Source organism: Cherax quadricarinatus, chromosome 24, assembly GCF_038502225.1.
Source record: "Cherax quadricarinatus isolate ZL_2023a chromosome 24, ASM3850222v1, whole genome shotgun sequence".
Classification (NCBI taxonomy): domain Eukaryota; kingdom Metazoa; phylum Arthropoda; class Malacostraca; order Decapoda; family Parastacidae; genus Cherax; species Cherax quadricarinatus.
The window spans coordinates 41,041,513-41,060,119 of NC_091315.1; the positions used below are offsets into that span (position 1 = coordinate 41,041,513).

General features: G+C 39.1%; 1 protein-coding gene across 1 annotated transcript in view; it reads left to right on the forward strand.

Moving 5' to 3' along the window:
• LOC128690976 (uncharacterized) overlaps window positions 1–18,607 on the forward strand; it is a gene marked incomplete in the record, with an annotated part of 60,054 nt that overhangs the window by 22,556 nt on the left and 18,891 nt on the right. The window contains 3 exon segments of the mRNA XM_070088411.1: window positions 8,585–8,639; window positions 14,718–14,858; window positions 17,642–17,804. Of these exon segments, the coding sequence (XP_069944512.1) occupies window positions 8,585–8,639; window positions 14,718–14,858; window positions 17,642–17,804 (359 nt within the window).

Sequence of the window (18,607 nt, forward strand, 5' to 3'; positions counted from 1 at the left end):
CCTTTCCAGTCTCTGTACCTAGTTCTTCCCCTCTCTCTGGCTCTATTACAAGTGTGGAGATTCACCCTCCTCCCCGTACTATGCCTTCCACCCCTGTCCCCTCCCAAGTTTCTCCTTCTTCTGCCACCTCCCAGGTTTCTCCCTCTTCTGTACCCCCCCACACTTCATCTCCAGTCCCTTACACTCTTCCCTCCCCCTCTACTTTGGTACAGTCCATTACTGTCCCAATCTTTACTCACCCTCCTCCTCCTATCTCCAATATGGTCTCCCATACATCTTTGAATTCAGAAACACTTGAAGCCATTTCAGAATATATTGCAGAGACTAAACCTTCAATGGACACTGATTCACTTCCTGTTCCTTCTCTTCCCTCTCCTCCATCTTCACAACCCCATTCTTCGCTACGCTCCGTTCCTTCGCTACTTGAACGTATTCCAATGCCACCACACGTTGACTTTTCTAACTCCTCTAGTCCGTAGGTACCTTTACCTACAGATTCCTGATATTTTCTTCATCGCCAATCATGGCCTATTTACAGTGGAATATCCGCGGCCTCAGGGGTAATCGGGGTGAGCTTCAGATGTTGCTTTCCAGGTTTTCCCCTGTTGGTGCTTGCTTACAAGAACCAAAATTACACTCGGCTATTTTCCAACCTATCTCAGGCTATAATTTATTGTATTCTTCGGATCCTTTCTCAGATGGGACCTTTAATGAAAGTGCCCTTCTTCTACGCAATGATATTCCGTACTGTCAACTATTTGTCCATACCTCGCTGCATTACACTGCAGCCCGTATCCACTTGAATAAGTGGTTTACAATATGTTCTTTATATCTCTCTCCTTCTTGAGCATTTTCTATCCCAGACTTTGCCTTTCTTGTTTCATCCTTACCACCACCACTTCTGTTACTTGGTGATTTTAATGCCCACCATTTCCTCTGGGGGGGGGGTCTCATTGTGACTCACGTGGCATTCAGTTGGAGGCTTTTCTCGCCTCTCACCCCCTCCATGTTTTAAATACGGGTACTCCCACCCATTTTGATCCTCGTACTCATACTCTTGCATCGATCTATCAGTCTGCTCTTCCTCCACTGCACTAGACTTCACCTGGTCTGTTCTACCAGACTTACATGACAGCGATCATTTTCCGATCATTCTTACTTCTCCTTCCTATTCACCACCTTTCCGTAGCCCTCGCTGGCAATTTGATCGGGCAAATTGGGATCTTTACTCACACCTCACTGCTTTTAGTGAGGTTCCTTCTTCATCCTCCATCGATGAGCTCCTACACATCTTCTCGACGTCAGTTTATACCGCAGCTTCTCATTCTATAACCCAAACCTCAGGCAGGCATTCTCAGAAGTGCGTGCCTTGGTGGTCTCCTGCTTGTGCTCTTGCAGTACGTTTGAAACGTGCTGCATGGGGCAGGTACCGGTACAATAGAACCGCTGAGAGACTTCTTGATTTTAAGCAGAAGCGTGCGATCACTCGCCGTGTCATCCGTGAAGCTAAACGCACTTGTTGGCGAGACTGTTTCCACCATCACCTCTGCTTCTTCTATGAGTGCAGTCTGGAAAAAAGTGAGGAAATTGAGTGGTAAATACTCTCCTGACCCGGCTCCTGTTCTACGGGTCACTGGTGTTGATGTAGCAAACCCTCTCGACGTTGCCATTGAACTTGGCACACATCTGGTCCGTATTTCCCGAGGGCTCCATCTATGCCCCTCGTTTCTTTCCTCAAAGTCTGCCAGAGAGTTAGTACCCTTGGACTTTTCTTCTCTCAGAGAAGAACAGTATAATGTGCCTTTTACACTTCAGGAACTGGAGGCAACACTCTCAGCTTGCCGATCATCGGCAGCTGGGCCTGACGACATTCATATTCGTATGTTACAACATTTACATCGGTCAGCCCTTGTAGTCCTCTTACACCTCTTCAATCTTATTTGGGCACAAGGAGTTCTTCCCCAGCTGTGGAAATCTGCCATTGTTCTCCCTTTCCGCAAACCGGGTACTACAGGACATGATGCCTCCCACTATCGCCCCATCGCTCTTACTAGTGCAGTTTGCAAAGTGATGGAATGTCTCGTAAATAGACGTTTAATGTGGTATTTAGAGACACACAACAGTCTCTCCGCTAGTCAATATGGCTTTCGTAAGGGTCGTTCTACCATAGACCCCTTACTACGCTTGGATACGTATGTTCGCAATGCCTTTGCAAATAATCACTCAGTTATTGCCATATTTTTTGACCTTGAGAAGGCATATGACACAACTTGGAGGTATAATATTTTGGCCCAGGCCCATTCCTTAGGCCTCCGAGGCAATCTACCATCCTTCCTTAAGAACTTTTTAACTGACAGACATTTCCGTGTTCGAGTCAATAATGTTCTTTCCCCGGACTTCGTCCAAGCTGAAGGTGTCCCTCAGGGATGTGTTCTAAGCACAACACTTTTCTCCTTGCTATAAATGATTTGGCCTCTGTTCTTCCACCCAATATTTGGTCATCACTCTATGTTGATGACTTCGCTATTGCTTGTGCAGGCGCTGACTGTCATCTTATTGCAGTTTCTCTCCAGCATGCGGTCGACCGTGTTTCCACTTGGGCCACCACGCATGGGTTTAAATTTTCAAGTACCAGAACTCACCAAATTACTTTCACTAGACGCTCTGTTATCTCCGATCATCCTTTGTATCTCTATGGCTCCCGTATCCCCGAACGTGATACAGTCAGGTTTCTAGGCCTTCTCTTTGACCATCGGTTATCCTGGAAACCTCACATAACCTCTCTGAAGGCAACTTGTCACAGCCGGCTAAACCTTCTTAAAACCCTCGCTCATCTTTCCTGGGGAGCTGATCGTCGAACTCTGCTTCGCCTACATTCAGCCCTTGTTTTATCGAAACTCGATTATGGTGACCAGATTTATTCCGCGGCCTCTCTTGTTACTCTCTCTAGCCTTAACTCTATCCATCACCAAGGACTACGTTTGTGCCTTGGTGCTTTTCGCTCTTCCCCTGTTGAGAGCCTCTATACAGAAGCGAATGTTCCATCCTTGTCTGATCGCCGTGATGCCCATTGCCTTCGCTACTATGTACGCTCTCACGATCTACACAATCCTTCCATTTATAGAATGGTCACCGATATTAGTAGACATTCTTTATTCGTTCGCCGCCCCTGTTTGCTCCGTCCCTTTTCTCTTCGCCTACATTCACTCGTCTTCCCTTCAGTTACCACCTTTATATGTTCATGTAGCATCTCACTTTTCCCTACCCCCCTGGGAAGTTCCAGCTGTTCGGGTCTGTTCTTTCTCACTCCCTTGCTCGAAAGCTCAACTGCCTATGGTGGCTTCCTGCTCTCTCTTTCTTGATCACTTCCACTCCCATTCTCATGCCACCGCTGTGTACACAGATGGCTCTAAGTCTTCAGACGGCGTCGGATTCGCAGCAGTGTTTCCGGACAGCGTCGTGCGGGGACATTTACTATCTTCAGCTAGCATTTTTACTGCTGAACTGTATGCCATTCTTGCAGCACTTATTCGTATCACATCTATGCCTGTGTCATCATTTGTAGTAGTCTCAGACTCCCTTAGTGCTCTACAGGCTATACGAAAATTTGATACATCTCATCCCCTAGTTGTCCGTATCCAACTTTGGCTACGCCGTATCTCTACCAAACATAAAGATATTGTTTTTTGTTGGGTCCCTGGTCATGTCGACGTACAGGGCAATGAACAGGCAGACACTGCTGCGCAGTCAGCAGTACATGACCTACCAATTTCCTATCGAGGTGTTCCATTTCTGGACTATTTTGCTGCAATAGCTACCCACCTTCGCACCCATTGGCAACAACGTTGGTCAACTCTGCTCGGTAACAAACTTCATTCTATTAAACCGAGCATAGGTTACTGGCCGTCTTCTTGTCATCAGTGCCGAGGTTGGGAGACCACTCTCTCCCGCCTTCTCATTGGTCACACTCGTCTTATTCATGGGTATCTCATGGAGAGGCACCCTGTTCCTCTCTGTGAGCAGTGTCAAGTTACAGTATCGATTAGCCACATTCTCTTAGACTGCCCTCTCTATCAACGAGCACGCAGAATTTGCCTCCAACGTCGTCTTCGTTCTACTACTCTCTCTTTACCTTCCCTTCTTGCTGATGGACCCTCCTTTAATCCTGACTCTCTCATTGACTTCTTGACAACAACTGATTTACTCCACAAACTCTGATGATACTTTTCGCACTCCCCTCAGCCCTTTCTAGTTCAGTCTCTTGCTGCCCTTTACCCTTTCACCATCCACTGCCCCGCTGTTATCCGTAACCTATTACTCATCCATCTCCCTTTTGCCACCTGATGCCCTCGCTTCCTTCCTGCCCTGCAGCGCTGTATAGTCCTTGTGGCTTAGCGCTTCTTTTTGATTATTTTTTTTTATTATCACACCGGCCGATTCCCACCAAGGCAGGGTGGCCCGAAAAAGAAAAACTTTCACCATCATTCACTCCATCACTGTCTTGCCAGAAGGGTGCTTTACACTACAGTTTTTAAACTGCAACATTAACACCCCTCCTTCAGAGTGCAGGCACTGTACTTCCCATCTCCAGGACTCAAGTCCGGCCTGCCGGTTTCCCTGAATCCCTTCATAAATGTTACTTTGCTCACACTCCAACAGCACGTCAAGTATTAAAAACCATTTGTCTCCATTCACTCCTATCAAACACGCTCACGCATGCCTGCTGGAAGTCCAAGCCCCTCGCACACAAAACCTCCTTTACCCCCTCCCACCAACCCTTCCTAGGCCGACCCCTACCCCGCCTTCCTTCCACTACAGACTGATACACTCTTGAAGTCATTCTGTTTCGCTCCATTCTCTCTACATGTCCGAACCACCTCAACAACCCTTCCTCAGCCCTCTGGACAACAGTTTTGGTAATCCCGCACCTCCTCCTAACTTCCAAACTACGAATTCTCTGCATTATATTCACACCACACATTGCCCTCAGACATGACATCTCCACTGATTATAATAATAATAATTGTTTCATTACAATTGAACACTTGTTGGGGTTGGAATTTTTCAGCTTCGCCATGCCTTATGACACTGTGTATGCCACTCCGATTCTTAAATCTCTCAAACCAACCTTTGCTGGCCTTAAATTCACCAATATGAGCACTGATTCCAGGCATTTTTTCCTGTTCACCTGGGTGTTAGTTGACTGGTGTGGGTTGCATCCTGGGGTACAAGATTAAGGACCCCAGTGGAAATAAGTTAGTCCTCGTTGACGCACTGACTTTCTTGGGTTATCCTGGGTGGCTAACCCTCTGGGGTTAATTGTTTCTCGGTATTTGTTTCTCGTTAAGCCACACCAAAAACACTCTCCACATCTTCAAGTAGTACAGCTGATGGTGGTGGAGCAACAGCTGACGGTGGTGCAGCAGCAGCTGACCATGGTATGATAGTATTTCAATAGTATTTCTCACCCTTTTTACCACAGATTTGGCACTAGAAGCTTTCTTTGGGCCCATGGTGGCTTATGAAGCAGTTACACAAGCACTAAAAACAATGGAATAATACAAAATTTATCGAATATATGCGTGGAATCGTCCACCCTGGCTTACAAACAATGACAGCAGGGCAGCTGAGGTGCTCAGGCTGGACGGACAGGTTCGGGACGAATCATGTTGGTCGAGTTTTTCATTATTGGTCGGGCCAAAATTTTTATGCTCAAACACTTTGTTGGATGAATTTATCGTTAGATGATGCCTTCGTTGGCCAAGGGCCCACTGTATAAAGATATATAACATACCCCTCCAAACTGCCAGTATCCCAAACCCCTGGTTTAAAATGCAGGCATTGTACTTCCCATTTCGAGGACTCAAGTCCGGCTATATAAAAATAACCGATTTCCCTGAATCTCTTCACTAAATACAGTGGACCCCTGCCTTATGAACACATCGTGTTACATTAAATCCGCCATACGAAGCATTGGAACGCAAAAATTTTGCCTCGCCTCACAATAAAAAACTTCCCTTATGTGATTCGTCCAGGACGCGTCCTACGTGTGGCCTCAGCGCCAGTGTTTACAAGCCAGCCAGTGCAATCACCTCTACGCATACATTCGGTACATTTCACATTATCCGTGTTTTTAGTGCTTGTAACTGCAAAATAAGTCACCATGGACCCCAAGAGAGCTTCTAGTGCCATCCCTGCAGTAAAAAGGGCGAGAATTTGTATGGAATTGAAAAAGGAGATTAAGGAAATGTGTGCAAAGTGGGTTGAACTGCAAATCTTTATTGATGAAAATCACCCTGACACAGCTACTGCAAGCCGTGTTGGCAACCTGTACAATGACAATGTTATGGCCCATTTTAGGAAAGTCTTAAAGGAATGGGAGGTACAGAGCTCTATGGACAGATTTATTGTGCGACAGAGGTCCATTGACTCTCAAGCTGGTCCTAGTGGCATTAAAAGAAGAAGGGAAGTAACCCGGAAAAGGACTTGCTACCTCAAGTCCTAATAGAAGGGGATTCCCCTTCTAAACAATAACTTCCACACACACCCCTCTTCCCATCCCATCAATCATCACCAGATCTTCAATAAAGGTACGTGTCATGTATTCTATTCTTAGTATAGTAGTAATTGTGCATGTCTTCTTCAGTTTGTGTGTGTTAAAATTAATATTTCATGTGGTAAAAAAAAAATTTCTTTTTCAAACTTTAGGATGTCAGGAACGGATTAATTTGATTTCCATTATTTCTTATGGGGAAAATTAATTCGGCTAACGATAATTTCGGCTTACCATAAGCTCTCAGGAACAGATTAATATCGTAAGGTGGGGGTCCACTGTATTACCCTGCTCCCACTCCAACAGCTTGTCAAGTCCCAAAAACCATTCGTCTCCATTCACTCCTATCTAACATGCTCATACATGCTTGCTGGAAGTCCAAGCCCCTCGCCCACAAAACCTCCTTTACCCCCTCCCTCCAACCTATTCTAGGACGACCCCTACCCCGCCTTCCTTCCCCTACAGGTTTATACACTCTCCAAGTCATTATAATTTGATCCATTCTCTCTAAATGACCAAACCACCTCAACAACCCATCTTCAGCCCTCTGACTAACACTTTTAGCAACTCCACACCTCCTAATTTCCACACTCTGAATTCTCTGCATAATATTTACACCACACATTTCCCTTAGACAGGACATCTTCACTGCCTTCAGCCGCCTCCTCGCTGCAGCATTTGCAACCCATGCTTCACACCCATATAAGAGTGTTAGTACCATACCACTATACAGTACTTTTGTACATTCCCTTCTTTGCCTCCATGGATAATTTTTTTTTTCTCCACAGATACCTCAATACACCACTCACCTTTTTTCCTTCATCAGTTCTATGGTTAACCTCATCCTTCATAAACCCATCTGCTGACAAGTCAACTCCCAAATATCTGAAAGCATTCACTTCTTCCATACTCCCTCTCTCCAATGTGATATCCAATTTTTCTTTATCTAAATCGTTTGATAGCCTTTCTCTTATCTGTGTTCACTTTGAACTTTCTACCTTTACACACCCTCATAAACTTGTCCATTAACCTTTGCAACTTTTCTTTAGAATCTCCCAAAAGCACAGTATCATCAGCAAAAAGTACCTGTGTCAACTTCCTTTTTGTATTTGATTTCCCATAATTTAATCCCACCCCTCTCCCCAACACTCTAGCATTTACTTTTTACAACTCCCTCTATAAACATATTAAACAACCATATTGACATTACACATCCCTGTCTAAGACCTACTTTTACCAGGAAGTAATCTCCCTCTCTCCTACACACCCTAACCTGAGCATCACTATCTTCATAAAAACTCTTTACAGCATATAGTAACTTTCTACCTATTTAGTAGACTATACAGGAAAAGGGGTTACTAGCCCATTGTTCCTGGCATTTTAGTTGACTTTTACAACATGCATGGCTTACAGAGGAAAGATTCTTATTCCACTTCCCCATGGATATGAAAGGAAAAGCAATAAGAACAAGAAGTATTAAGTAAAATCAAAGAAAACTCAGATGAGTGTGTATACATAAACGTGTACATGTATGTGTAGTGTGCCCTAAGTGTAAGTAGAAGTAGCAAGACGTACCTGAAATCTTGCATGTTTATGAGACAGAAGAACGACACCAGCAATGCTACCATCATGTAAAACAAATACAGGCTTCCTTTTCACACACTCTTGGTAGAACGGTAGTACCTCCTCAAATGGTCGCTGTCTACCAACCTACTACCATTTTGTACCTTATACTTTTAAACGTTTTATACTTTATACTTTTTATATATTATGTAGAATAATATTCCAGTCACTATAAACAGGTAAGAGGTTCAGTATAATACATACATTCTTGCTCCAAGGTGGACCCTGTTGTCCCTTCACTACATTGATGGATGTATAGTGTGATACTGGTGTTCAAGTTTTGTGGTGACTTCTCTTAGCATGATTCATGTTGTGATGAAGGTGTTGTGATTATTTAATATGTAGTTTCTCTTGGCATGGTTCAAGTGTATACATTACTAACTTGATAATTTTATTTCTTTTGTACAGGGCAATGCCACCCTTCATCTCTACCCTCACTTCAAGGCTCTTCAAGAAATTGATGGTAAGAATTTTGACACAGGAGTTGATTTTGAGCTGATTTGCTCATGTGTAATTATGTATCATAATGTGGCTAATTACTTCAATAAATATCTAACCTTACCAGCATTTTTCCATTCTGTCTTAAGGTATTTTCAAAATTTGCAGTGTCACATTTTTAAGACTAAATTAATTTTTATTAACTAGAAAAGACTTAAAATAGAAAAAGATGATACTGTATTTTCTTTTGTGGTGTGGTTGTGACAAGACATTATCAGACTCTTCCTGTCTTGGGTCAAACCAGAGTGCACGTGTGCGGATATACCAGCTGCGTATTATCTCTCTCCCCAACAGATAGTTTCAAGATTCTTTCACTGCTTTTCAAAAAAATCATTATATCATGTGCTTAATGCCACAATGAATATTCGACTTTTTTGTATGCTTGCTTTTGTGTGTATGATGCACAAAAAACTCAGGGTTTAAAAACTAAATCTACAAACTACATTTATTACATCAGCTTGAAAGTACAGAGTAAGGCATTTACTTGAAAATATTAAACAAATAGGGAGGATAATTATACTTGTGAAGGAGAGACTCGGCTACAAAACATCCTGTTGATGTAATATATTTTGTGTCACAAGGGTTTGTTCTGGTCCTCAATTTTTAATTTTTTATTGTTTACAAAATACATCTGGTTATTGGTTATGTCATATTAAGTCTCTATAGCATGTATTAGTACATAGTGCCCTTGTAAAGCCCACATTGCACTCAGCAATGTACTGTAATATGATACAGGTACAGTATAATTCAAGACTAAATTCCATTATTAAATAAAATTTAGTTACTTTTAATTAAAATGCAATAGTCTATTATATGTGTACAGTGTGCAAGTATTAATGGATTACATGTACTGAAATTTACAAAAGTTAAGAAACTATCGGTATTGAAAGAGACAACACTAGTTTCATTGTATTGTAGCTTTTATTTGCCAGTTTAGTGTTTGTTACTGTTTTATTGTTTATTATTGTGGAGCATGTCTTCTTGTACAGTATTGTATCAACCAGATTACTATTACTTTTTATTACCAGATATATATTGAACCATGAGGTGAAGGATGACAATCTTGGACTTCATAATAGCTTTATCACCTCATTGAAGTATGTTTTGTCTTTGTACAGTATGTGTTATAATAACATGTGCTATACAAAAATTGCTTGTTTTTGAGGTGGGTGATGTAATACATTTATAGGTGTATATACCAGTAGATGATGTTTGAATATTTTAATTATTACCTAGATGAGAGTATAAACTGCTGAATCAGGATCAGATATTTTACTGATATGTGGTTGATTATATCATGTTTTCAGTTAACATTTTGTTACTAAAGGTATGGAATAGTAGGTCTTGAACTTATGGACTGGTCCTTGTCAGATGCATGCTTGTACAATTTCTTCTATGCTACATTCACAATATTGGTGATTCTCAGTTTATTCTGTCACTTTTCATGTTCAAGACTGACATCATTTTGTTTTTAAAAAAGAATGGTGTCAGTGATGGAATGAATGATAGCTGTTATTTTTTGTTGTCCTACCCTTGTAGGAGACTGCCGGTGTGTTAAAACATGAGAAGGATGTAAGGCAAAGCTGATAATGAATTTTATTAAGGTTTTATTTTATTGAATTGTTTAAATATGGTAGATTATTAAAAGTAGCTTATTTAATGGGAGTATTAGTGGTAGAATTTTATCATTTACCTAGAATGTCTTATAAATACATATATACATACTGTATATGAATCTTTTGTGATGAACAAGACATGTGCAACACTTGGGTACCTTTATTGCTAAAATGTTTCATCTGGGTAGCATTTCTCCACAGATGTAGAGATGGTGAAAGAAGTGGGTATCTTCAGCAGTAAAGATACCCAAGTGTTGCACATGTATCTTATTCATCAGCTTGTCAGTGTTCTATAGCATAAATATAATGATATCTGGAAGATAAATGCAACTTAGCAGTGAGAGTATTAATGATAGGTAATCCATTATCTGGAAAGCCATTACTGGGTATTAATGAGTTTAATTTGTTTTGAGTCAACATTTCTTTCCTTCTACTTGTCTCACACTTCTCTGTAAATTGCCCCCCAAAATTTTCTATAGTAGTTTTGGCAGGAAATAAGCATATTTTACAATGTACACATTGGGCATTTTATTCAAAACTTGGATGTAATCTCGCAAAGACTTGAACAGTTGATACTTTTCACAATGTAAACTTTAGATAGAGAGAGATAATCTGCATAACTCTTAATGTTGTATTAGTTCATGCAAGAACATAATGTTGCAGGCCATGAAAGGTTTTTTTCTTCAGTGTCATCATTACTTTCTCTCTCCCAGGCTTTTTCATAAATGCGTGCCAAAATGTTAAAGTATTGTTATACACAAGGAAAACTTGCAGGCTTTTCCAAATAAGGGCATTAAATATTCCAAGGTTTCTGATTGGATGACACAGGTTATTTATGTTTGTGTATCTTTATTTTTGCCTTAGTCCATCAGTTCATCTTGGAAGAATACAAACACTTTCCTTCAGATGAAGCTTTTCTTTTTTAAATAAATATATATATATATCTACATATGTTGAAATGTCATAATTATATTTTGGTAAAGCATTGTTATGAATGTATTAAAGGATTTTAAAATGAAGCATTCTCATTAGAAGCTACATTTTACTGTGTGGCATTCTCTCATTGGTGGAGGTAGGAGTTGTCCTTCCAGGGACCAGTTACATATTTATGGCATTTTTTTTTTTTTAGAGACCTTGCAATCAATTTCTTTAATAAATTCATTCTGCACTTTGTCAGGTAACACTAATAACCATTCTAAAGTGGAAAATGTATAAAAAACTAATAAACAGCTTTGAAGGATATGGTTTTGTAGTGCTTGTAACTCGACACTAAGTTTGAGGCTAGGGTGATAAGGACTGTCACATGAACGTCACCCACAAGGAGTGTATATATCCACCCTAGTATGCTCACATTTCATCAGAACCGTGACAGCTACAGTAGTACAAACACGCATCCTCACTTGTGTCCAGCATTCTTATTTCTTATAACTGTGGTGAAGGGCCTAGCCAGTATAATGGATCCCTCTGACATTGTAGTCTTCTGTAGAAATCAGTGTGTGGCTGCTTTGTGGTGTACTGAAAAATCAGTGAATGTCAGTGTTACTGCCTGTGTGATTAGAAAGGTACTGTATTGCCGCTGTACAAGTAGATTTCATTTTGTGTGATAAAAACTTATTCCTTATTTATTCAAGCTTTCTGTGAGTTTGGTTAAGAATAAAATGTGGTTAATAGATCATTTTTGTGCAAGTTATTAATTGGACAATATTTTTAAGTCCATCAGTTAATAAATAACATGAATAACTTGAGAAATTTTTGCTACTTTTTAAAGTTCAAAGTAAAAATTTTTACTGTTGCAGTAAAGCCCTCATGTTTATCAAAAAACATATTTTTATTGGTGAGAAATAGCCATTGTTTATTTTATTTTAAAACAAATCATAAGATGTGTGTACTTTCATGATTTTGGTAATATTTGTGATTGGTTTGTTGCATAAAGAGGCAGTATAAGTGAATGTAAATGACAGAGTTAGAAAAGCTACATACTGTTAACTAGCTTGTGTGCACCTTGACCTCTACTCTTACATGTACAGCAGTACATTTGTTGGTGATGTACAAGATTGTTCTACTGTTTCCTGCAGGAATTACTGTGTTTAGAATGTCTCTTCTTTGGGCTCCTAGCGAGATTATAACAGCGAGCTGCCCAATGAAGGGCTGTTCTCAATACTGTAAATCTACTCTGGGGTCCTGTCAAGCATATACAGCAGCATTCTCAGGAAAAGCGATGTACTTAAGACATTTTCATCATCGTCTAATACAGTAATGCCTGTGCTGCTCTAAATATGTTCAGATGTACCACATAATTATTCTTACAATATGTATTTGAATAAGGAACCAGAAAGTAAAACAAGTCTTGTAATATAAGATTTTAATTTTGTCAATAATGTAATGCTATATTACAGGAATGTTATATATTTAACTTGAAATCAATTTAAAGAATTTACTTCTGCTTTTTCAAATAAATTCTTTATAGAAATATATTAGAAATGAGCATCTTGCATTTATTCAGTGTTTTCACACAATGTTAGTTATGTATAAAACAGTCAATTAAATTGCAATTTGTAAGTACATTTCTTTTGTCAGTTTGATTATAAGTTCACTTCATATAGGTAATGTTTAAATTAATATAACATAATTGCAAGTACCAGTCATTTTAAAGGCTTCTTAATATTTTTGTCAAATTAATTTCACTTTTGCACATTTGTAATTTTATATCCTGGTTTTCATGTGTAATTTCCCAATAAGAATTAATCTGGGGCTTCTTATAACATTTTAAATTTGTTGTAATGCATTCTTAAAATAATGAAGATAATTATATTGGCAGTTTGGAGAGATATATTGTGTATTTTTATACGTATATACTTCTAAGCTGTTGTATTCTGGGCACCTCTGCAAAAACAGTGATTATGTGTGAGTGAGGTGAAAGTGTTGAATGATGATGAAAGTATTTTCTTTTTGGGGATTTTCTTTCTCTTTGGGTCACCCTGCCTTAGTGGGAGACGGCCGACTTGTTGAAAAAAAAAATTATTTTATTCTTTGGAGAATACCTTTCATCTAATTTGAATATGGCCAAAATACTATAGGATAAAGGTATTTTGGGGAAAGTGTTAAATGCACAGCACTTAAAGTGTGACTAATATTTATTTTATACCTAAATATTTTGTGCATTTAGGTGAAAGTTGGAATAGAATTAAGAGGTATAGTAGTACTATAAAGCAAAAAACTGTCTTCACAGTTTGTCAGGCTGGGGTTGGAACTACAGTAATATCTATGATACTGCATATAAAACTAATAATACTGTACTGATCCTAATACAACGTATCTCCACCGTTCTGAAGGAGGGGTACAGTATGTTGCAGTTCTTGAAACTGTGGTATCAACACATCTCTGGCAAGACAATGATGAAAGTGTTTCTTCTCTTTTGGGTCACTCTGCCTCAGTGGGAAACGGCCTGTGCGTTAAATAAAAAAAAAAATAGTTTCATATAAATGCAGTAATAAGATACGACTTTTTAACTTGTATAGAGCTTGAAATAGATTAGTAATTAAATAATAATAATGAAAATAACAGTATAATGGCATACATAAAATAAGAGGAGAAATATTGTACGTTATACAAATATATTAGAAATTATGTCCTGAGACAAGATTCAGGACTATAAAATAGTATTTTATTTTATTATCACACCGGCCGATTCCCACCAAGGCAGGGTGGCCCGAAAAAGAAAAACTTTCACCATCATTCACTCCATCACTGTCTTGCCAGAAGGGTGCTTTACACTACAGTTTTTAAACTGCAACATTAACACCCCTCCTTCAGAGTGCAGGCACTGTACTTCCCATCTCCAGGACTCAAGTCCGGCCTGCCGGTTTCCCTGAATCCCTTCATAAATGTTACTTTGCTCACACTCCAACAGCACGTCAAGTATTAAAAACCATTTGTCTCCATTCACTCCTATCAAACACGCTCACGCATGCCTGCTGGAAGTCCAAGCCCCTCGCACACAAAACCTCCTTTACCCCCTCCCTCCAACCCTTCCTAGGCCGACCCCTACCCCGCCTTCCTTCCACTACAGACTGATACACTCTTGAAGTCATTCTGTTTCGCTCCATTCTCTCTAAAATAGTATTGAGAGTAATTATAATACAGTTCTATACACTGTTTGATGAGAGATGTTAAGGAAATATAGGATGTGAAGTTAGTAGTCAGAGTTCTCTCTATATTATATTAAAAAAAATAGTACATATAGGCATTGATTTTTTAATATATATTAGTTTTAATTTTACCCAAAGTACTATGCTTACTATATACCTGTGTAAATCATCTAATTTTGGAGTAAATTATTTTTCATTTAATTGTGATCATTAATCGATTCTTTTTTTTTTTTAATGTTAAAATTTCTTAACTGTTATTCCTTGTCAACTTTTCAACAGGTGTTGTGGATTACCTGAACACTGAGATTAGCACTTCAAAGCAGAAGAAGTTTAGCTTGGTAACATTTATTGACACTCCAGGTCTTGTAGATGGTGACATGAAGTACCCATTTGATGTCAACCAGGCAATGCTGTGGCTTGGTAAGTAATGAATACAGGACTCCTTAGCTTATAAATGAATTTCATTCCCAGTGCTTCAACTTCTACTTCTGTAACCCTGAACCTGTTATCTTGTACAAAATCTTCTCATTAGGAGGAGGGATGGGGGTCCTCTCAGAAATAGTTGAAGGGAGGGGCTAATGAAGATTTTTAAGTGCCATGGGCTAAATTTAGCATCCATTGGGCTTGTATGAGTGTGTTAGATCCAAGTAAGTGGAGACAGGTACTGCAATTTTTATGGTTGGACATGATGTTGGTATGTGAACTGCACTTTAGTTCTGGAGGAGGGCAGTACTGTGCCTGCAGTCTTTAACAGTTGAGTGAAGATGTTAAGATGTTGTAACTTGAAGGGTCATCTGAACTGTGATGTTACACTTCTGGCAGACAGTCATTGACTGAATGATGGTGATTTTTTTTTTTTTTTTGAGGGGTGGGTCACTCTGACTCAGTGGAAGATGACAAGTGTGTATAAAAAAAAAATTGTGGACCTTATTTGTAAGTGCAGTTCATAACTTGGGCATTTGTTAAGTCAAGGATCTGTCTTAGTAGCACAGCACTGATGATTATTGATTTAAAATATTATAATAAAGTGCATATTTTCATAACTGTATTATTGTATGTTTAGAAAGTTTAAAATTAGTTCAGATATATTCTGTAAATTAATTGACCCTAGTGCATTTAGTGCTTAATTTTGATTATAATGTAATTTAATTGCAGATATATTGGAATACGTTGAGTGTAGGTTGGACAAATACACGAGTGGTGATGGGCATAAATAGAAGCAGACTTGCATGGGTTAATAAAATTAATTCTTTTGTAAACTAATTCTGTTGTCATTTGGCAAGACAGCTATGGAATGAATGATGAACATGTTTCCTTTGTTTTGGGTAGCTCTACCTTGGTGGGAAATGACAGATGTGTTAAAAAATAAATTAGCCATATCACAAATATATTGGTTCTGCTGTTAAAAAGGTAATGTACCGTAGCATAACCTAAGAGTTGTAAAAGTAGTACATATTTGAAGTTAAACTGCACTGTAAAATTTGTTACTGTACAGTATTTAACCCTTAACCCTTTCAGGGTCGGTGTCATATTAGTACGGCTTGCACGCCAGGGTTGGTGCCATACTAGTACACACATATTCTAGCACCTTCAAATCTAGCAAGAGAAAGCTGGTAGGCCTACATATGAAAGAATGGGTCTGCTTGGTCAGTGTGCACAGTATAAAAAAAATCCTGTAGCACACAGTGCATAACGAGAGAAAATAACTCTGACCATGTTTTTTGTTTAAAACAGCGACTTTGCAGTGTATTTTCGTATGGTATTTATGGTTGTATTCTCGTTTTCTTGGTATCATTTTATAGAATGAAAGACATATTACAGAAATTGAGATGATTTAATTGGTTTCACAATGAAAAGTACCTTGAAATTGGGCTTATGGTAGCAGAAATGTTAGATTTTTGCCAATGTTCACAAGCAAACAAATCATGCCACGTGTCCAATACATGTCAACTGGTGAGTCTAATATTCTTTCACAAGTGTGCTGATATTATTTATACAATTTTTACACTAATGCAGTAGTCTGCATAACAGTAAATCTTCTATTTTTTGTGGGAATAAAAGTTCAAAGTGAAAAGCAAAAGAAATGTAAGAGGGGCCTGGAAATGTGACTAATGAACAGAGAAAATGCTATTTTAGTGCCAGGAATGTCTGTTTTGTTTATTCTGGACCCTATTTTGAAATTGGCATCTTTTGAAATATGTGTGAAATTGTCAACTTCTGACCACTTTATTGGATAGTTGAAATCGATAATTGGCTGGTTCCTTATACTCATTCGATAGAACAAATTGAGTTCTAACGAAATAGCTATGATTTTTGTTGACTGGTGCATTGGAATTGGCCGAAAATAGGGCTCGGGCAAAATCACTGATGCATAAACATCGTCGAGACTGCTAACTTCACAAGAGCATAATTCCATAAGTTTTCCATCAAATTTCATACTTTTGGTGTCATTATGATTGGGAAAAGATTCTCTATAGATTTTTTTTTCCCCCCCGAAAAATTTTCGACCCTGAGAACAAGTTTAGGAGAGGGTCTCTTGACCCTGAAAGGGTTAAACTGTTCAAACATAGATCTACGTTCGCATGCGTAGTTTGATTTTACATTGTTTCGTATGTAAAAAAAACATAGATCTACGTTCGGAGCGCTATGCGTGGAAATGTAGACCTACATTTGGACAGTTTAAGGGTTAAAAGAATAGGTAATTCAATATAGTCATGAGTAGAGTGTAGTGATTTTTTAGGAATAAAGTGACAATGAAGTAAATATTGTACTAATATGACTTATCAGTATCAAAAGTCTGTTATTTTCTAAGGATTGGTAAATACTGTATACATATGCTATCAAGTGACTGGATGAGTCGAGTCCTGTCCATACACATAACTTAGGCAAAAGTGGAGAATGAGTGACTTGGACACATGGAGAGTGTCTCTTTTATTTAATAACATTTCACTCTCAACACTATGCCCAGAGTGAAACATTCAATGAAAGCTTTACCTGTACATGTGTCTTTGGTCCTGCCCATATGCTTCACTCATTGGCTGTGTATATTCTGTTGGATGGTGCACACAATCATTGTTACAGATACTTACAGTTATGTAAAACTGTATAGTGATATTACTATAATAGAACTGCATAATATTATAAAGTTTGTTTATTTTTGTTACCATGTATCATATTTTAATATGAAACACCTCTCCCATCAGGTGACTTGTGTGATCTGATTTTTGTCTTCTTTGACCCAATTGGGCAAGCACTATGCAAACGAACTCTGAATATTGTTGAGCAACTAAATGAAACTCACCCAGATCGAATCCGCTTCTACTTATCCAAAGCTGATGAAGCTGGTCATGAGAGTGACAGACAGAGGTAAGTCATACTGCACATGCTCATCATAACTTTCAGTATTTAGAAAAGCAGATTATCAAACAACTCTTAAATGGATTCGTCTTTAAAAAAAAAAGAGTTCTATAGCATGTCACTTACACTTGTGGTTTGAAATTATCAATTAATCCTTGATATAAAGGGGAAGAGGGTAAGGGTTATCTTAGGAAAGGATGGAGGGAGGGGGTAAAAGGTTTTGTGTGCAAGGGACTTAGACATGCCGCAGGCATGTGTGAGCATGTTAAGATAAGATTTTGATCAGATTTTTTAACCCCAGAAGGTTAACTACCAAGGATAACCCAAGAAAGGCAGTGCTTCATTGAGGGACTGTCTGTCTTATTTCCATATGGGTCCTCAATCTTGTCCCCCCAGAATGTGACCCATACCAGTCGACTAACACCCAGGTACCTACTTGCTTGCTGTGTGAACAGGACAAAATTTGCAAGGAAATACATCCAATGTTTCCACCCCTGCCAGGAATCAAACCCTGGCACTCAGTGTATAAAGCAAAAGCTTTGCCAGCCAGGCCAAGGGAGTGAATGGAGATGAATGGTTTTTGAGACCTGACAAACTGTTGGAGTGTGAGCAGGGTAATATTTTGTGGTGAAGGGATTCAGGGAAACCACTTAGCCAGACTTGAGTCCTGGAGGTGGGAAGTACAATGCCTGCACTCTAAAGGAGGGGTCTGGGATATTGGCTGTTTGGAGTGACATTTAAACTGTCATATCTGGGTGCCTCTGTGTGAATGATGGTAAAAGGTTTTCTTTCTTTTTTGCATCACCCTGCCT